Source organism: Lepisma saccharinum, chromosome 4 (genome assembly GCF_977018435.1).
Source record: "Lepisma saccharinum chromosome 4, izLepSacc3.1, whole genome shotgun sequence".
NCBI lineage: Eukaryota > Metazoa > Arthropoda > Insecta > Zygentoma > Lepismatidae > Lepisma > Lepisma saccharinum.
The window spans coordinates 28,536,137-28,540,928 of NC_139232.1; the positions used below are offsets into that span (position 1 = coordinate 28,536,137).

A 4,792-nucleotide genomic window follows, 5' to 3' on the forward strand; every position below is an offset into this window, starting at 1 on the left:
AAAGAAACTGGAAGAAAACTCCTCCAAGCCAAATACATAAGCCTATCATAACGAAATCGTGGTAATGTCCCTCGAATTCAAATATAAATAAATCCTAAAAAAATAATCCTTAAGTAAAAAGAATAAGAAAAACTATACCCACCCAACAATAAAATTCTAAATAAAACACTTATAAACAAGATGCTAGCATATTCAGACATAAAAATTAGAGCAAATCCACCAGCACTATATTCGACATTAAACACAGAAACAAGTTCAGACTCCCCCTCAGCAAAATCAAAGGGGGTTCGGTTAGTCTCAGCTAAACAAGAACTCAATCAAGTTAAAGCTAGTGGAAAAGCAATACAAATAAATCACAAATAATGTTAAAAAATATTAAATAAAAGTAAATTATAACCACCAATTAAAAAAATAAAAGATAATAAGATTAAGACCAATCTAACCTCATAGGAAATAGTTTGAGCAACTGCTCGAAGACCAACAAGCAATGCATAATTAGAATTAGATGACCACCCAGCAGATATTACTGTATATACTCCCATTCTTATTCAACATAAAAAGAAAAAGATCCCCAAATAAAAATTAAATAATAAAGTATGATAAGGAAAAACAACCCAAACAAATAAAGATAAAAATAAGCTAACAACTGGAGATATATAATAAGGATAATAATTTCTCAAAACAGGCAATGTTTGCTCCTTAGTAAATAACCTAACTGCATCAGCAAAAGGTTGAAAAATACCACAAATTCCAACCCTATTAGGCCCCCTACGAATTTGGATATATTCTAAAATCCTATGTTCAAACAAAGTAAAAAAGCAACTCTAATTGAAACACATACAACCAAAATAATAAAAAAAAAAATTCCAATAAATAAATCTAATATCATCTACTATAAAAAGAAATTCATCTTCATTTTTGAATTCTAAATCCAATGCACTTCTCTGCCATAATAGTAATTATTATTAATCAATATATATTATATATAATATAAATATTTGGTCCTTTCGTACTAAAACACTTTAAATATTAAGAGATAGAAACCAACCTGACTCACGCCGGTTTGAACTCAGATCATGTAAGAAATTAAAGGTCGAACAGACCATCAAATTTGAAACGCTACAGCCAAATGATATCTTAATCCAACATCGAGGTCGCAACCCCTCCTGTCGATATGATCTCTCAAGAAAGATTACGCTGTTATCCCTAAGGTAACTTATTCTTTAAATCACTAAAAATGGATCCAAATAACAAAAAATATTGAATATTAAATAAAAAAGAGTTAATTATTATCTTCCCATCACCCCAACAAAATATTATTTAATAACATATATAGTTATAATACTAACCAAAATATTATTAAAACAATATAAAGATCTATAGGGTCTTATCGTCCCCTTAAAAAAATAAAGCCTTTTCACTTTAAAGTAAAATTATATATTAATTAACTAAAGACAGTCTATTTCTCGTCCAACACCATTCATTCTAGCCCCCAATTAAAAGACTAATGATTATGCTACCTTCGCACGGTCAAAATACCGCGGCCATTAAACAAGTGTCATTGGGCAGGTTATACTTAATATAAAACCATGAAAATATGTTTTTGATAAAAAGGCGAGAATAAAATTTTGCCTAATTTCTCTAATTAATTAAATAAATATACTAATAGAATCATAATTTCCAAATCAAATTAATTAAAATATATAATTAGGTAAACAAGTAAAACTAAACTAATTTTTTAATAAAATTCCAAATAAATTATAACAAAATTACAAAAACTAGCAATCTCCAAACCAATAAATATAATAGTTTATTATAAAGTTATAGCCAATATATTAACCAGAAGCACATCCCCAAGTTATAACTAAACATTAATATTATAATATAAATCAATATAAAAATATTAAAATGTAAAACTATATTAAATATAATTCCCCAATAACTAGATATAAGATAAGTCGAATAACATTTTATTACAAATAATAATTTTAACAGAAAAATATAACACTTTTACCTTAAAATTAACCCTACTAGCTCCTCACCTTTCGCGAAAACAGAATGTTCAATTAAAATTTAATCCTCCCTGATACAAAAGGTACGATTATTAACATCTCCTATAATAAAAATCAATATTATATATATTTAATAAATCCCAACACTGTACTAATAACCTATAACAAGCTAATTTATATATACTAAATATATAACCAAAACCCATAAAATTCCTTTTCATACATAATCAATTCATAAACAAAATTAGATAGTAATAAAATCCCTATCAAAATATATCGAATCGCACGACTAACTATTCAATGTAAATGAATACCCTACCTAATAGGAATATTTTGATATTAATCAAACCAGGAACACCTTCCGGTACGGCTACTGTGTTACGACTTATCTCACCTATATAAATGAGATATTATATTGCATAACGAGTACTAACCTGTGCCTATAAGAGTTGTTCTAAGTTATTCACGCGCTATCTTAGCCCAGAGCTAAAACGAACGCACTGTATTACTCGCTAATCTGCAACTTTTGGCTAATCGCGAAGAATAGGATGAGTGGTGATATGATGAAATTTATGAAGGGACATTCATTAAGAACACCCATGCCCAGTCCAGGATTCGAACCCGGCGCGCCTGTCGTCGTATCGCGCTGTGCTAACAACCACCCCACGGATCATGGCCATAAAGTGAATAGAAAAAGTTAATAACTTCTAACATATTTGTACAATACACAAAGTTAAATTGATTTATGAAGATACCATTGCTCTACTTATGTGTAGGTTTTACAGTTTTTTACACGAGCAACACAATTATTATTTTTAAACTAATAATAATTTATTGAGATAAGTTACAATGCAGATTTACATTTTAATTCCAAAAGTTTTGGAAACTACACTTACGCAAATTTAAAGTTGCATTACTTAAGTAATGAAGTACAACCGCTCGCGCGCCTAAAACTTTGCACATTTTGGATATCATATATTACTCTTTACATTGCATGAAGAAAACATGGGGTGTTATAGACAATAGGTTCAAACAAAGGATTAACAATACCATGCCAAAAAATATATATGTATATATATACCAATGACATGAGAAGAAATTTATATCAAACTTGGTAATATGTTTATGTGTTTTTCAGGTGAGAAATTTCTGACCATTCACCTCTTGATTTCACCTTTCTTCACATACTGCAACTTTCTCTTACAATTTATTAAATAGTTTTACTCCTTCTTTTGAGGTTATGCTATTACTTCCAATGCCTCGAGATCTTTCATCTACATTAAATACATAATTTGTACATTTTGTATGTTAAATTTGTCTGAAACAATATCGAATTGTGAAAATTTTGAGTCAATTGAGTTAACTGATAATGCAATCAACATGTGTAAAACTGCGACTAAAAATATTAAATCAGGACTTGCTGGGCTGTTCACTTAGTATACTGTTTAAGTTTTCAATTTAAATCATATGAGGTAAAGACGTAGTTACATTGAACAAGTGACTTAATTTCACTTTCCTTTGCAACACCCGCCAGCAGTCTGGGAAGTATTTGCGTGCGATATGTTTAGTTCTTTAAGGAATTTTGCCATCATGTAAACACAATGCCCAGTAACTGTCGGAAGGGACAGCGAATATCTCCCCGTTCTTACATGGTCCTCGTTCATTAAGAGGGTAGCACCTACCGTCACCACCAAATTCTCGATGCCACTCGGAGGAACCATCTTCACATTCTGGCACAACACACCCAATGCGAGGATTCTCCACATCGCCGAACACTCGTGGCGCCAGAACCCTTCCGTTCTCGCACGGCCCTTGCCTAAACAAAGAGTAACATTTCGAATCTGGCTGCCAAAATATATGCTTCGGCATTGCACGACACTCGCACACTGCATAACCATACTCGTTGCCTCTTATTACCATTCCCTCGTTGCATACACTTTGTTTGCCCAAGGCGTAGCACTTCCCGTTCGATTTGTCTGGAACCTCGTTGTCCCTCTCGCAAGGGCGTTCGGAGCAAACTAACTCGAATGTGTTCAGGTTCCTTACGAACCACATGTTGCTACCATTGCATGGTCCTTGCGTCAACAGGATGTAGCAGAGACCGTCCGCTGACCAGAGACCCCACATCTTTCTGCAACATTGTCTCTCGCCACACACCTGCGGAAACTCTGTGGGACCTCTCCTCACTGGCAGTACCGTGGTTGTTGGTTGAAGGGGTTCTGTAGCGTTTGTACATCTCGCTTGACCAGTTGAATCCACGTCGATAGGTTTTCCTTCGGGACAAAGTTTCTCACAATCGCTGCTTGAAAAGCCTCTGGCACACAAGTCGACAAGAAACTTCAGTCTCCTTTCTTCGATTCCCTCTTCGAGGTTCCTCGTCCTGTTTTCAATTCCCTCGAGGAAACTGCGTCCCATGGATTCGACCACGTTTCTTCTTACTCTCACCTTCTCCGTTGAAGGTTTATCTGCTAAGCTCCTGTAGCCCATTATCCCACGCGACAGACACACAGCGACCAACACCTTGAAAACCAAGAGCAGCTTCATGTTGTCGAAGTGCTTGCTGTGCAATAATGGAGTGTGCGGAAATAAGTTCAGGAAAAAGGTACTGGGAAGTGAAATCGTGACAGTCTTTTTATTTTCCGTTTCCACGAATCCGGTAGGTGCGGTATCTTAGCAGCTGATAAAGACAGTGGGCTGAGGAAGGGAAAACTTCCCCCTAGGTATTTTCCGAGAAGGCTTTCACTAGTTTACTTGTGCAGTAGCAGGGCCTCCCTGATGGC

The 4,792-nt window shown here is 34.3% G+C and overlaps 1 protein-coding gene across 1 annotated transcript; it reads right to left on the reverse strand.

Annotated features, from left to right (window-relative positions):
• Positions 1 to 2,947: 2,947 nt before the first annotated feature.
• On the reverse strand, positions 2,948 to 4,556 carry LOC145987122 (uncharacterized). Its single transcript, XM_083121612.1, has one exon. It carries the CDS (start codon positions 4,554 to 4,556, stop codon positions 3,585 to 3,587), a length of 972 nt encoding a protein of 323 aa, XP_082977738.1. The 3' UTR covers positions 2,948 to 3,584.
• Positions 4,557 to 4,792: the final 236 nt, after the last annotated feature.

Bases quoted from the DNA above. Each gene is read 5' to 3' on its own strand.
- LOC145987122 (XM_083121612.1), bottom strand. From the start codon at position 4,556: ATGAAGCTGCTCTTGGTTTTCAAGGTGTTGGTCGCTGTGTGTCTGTCG.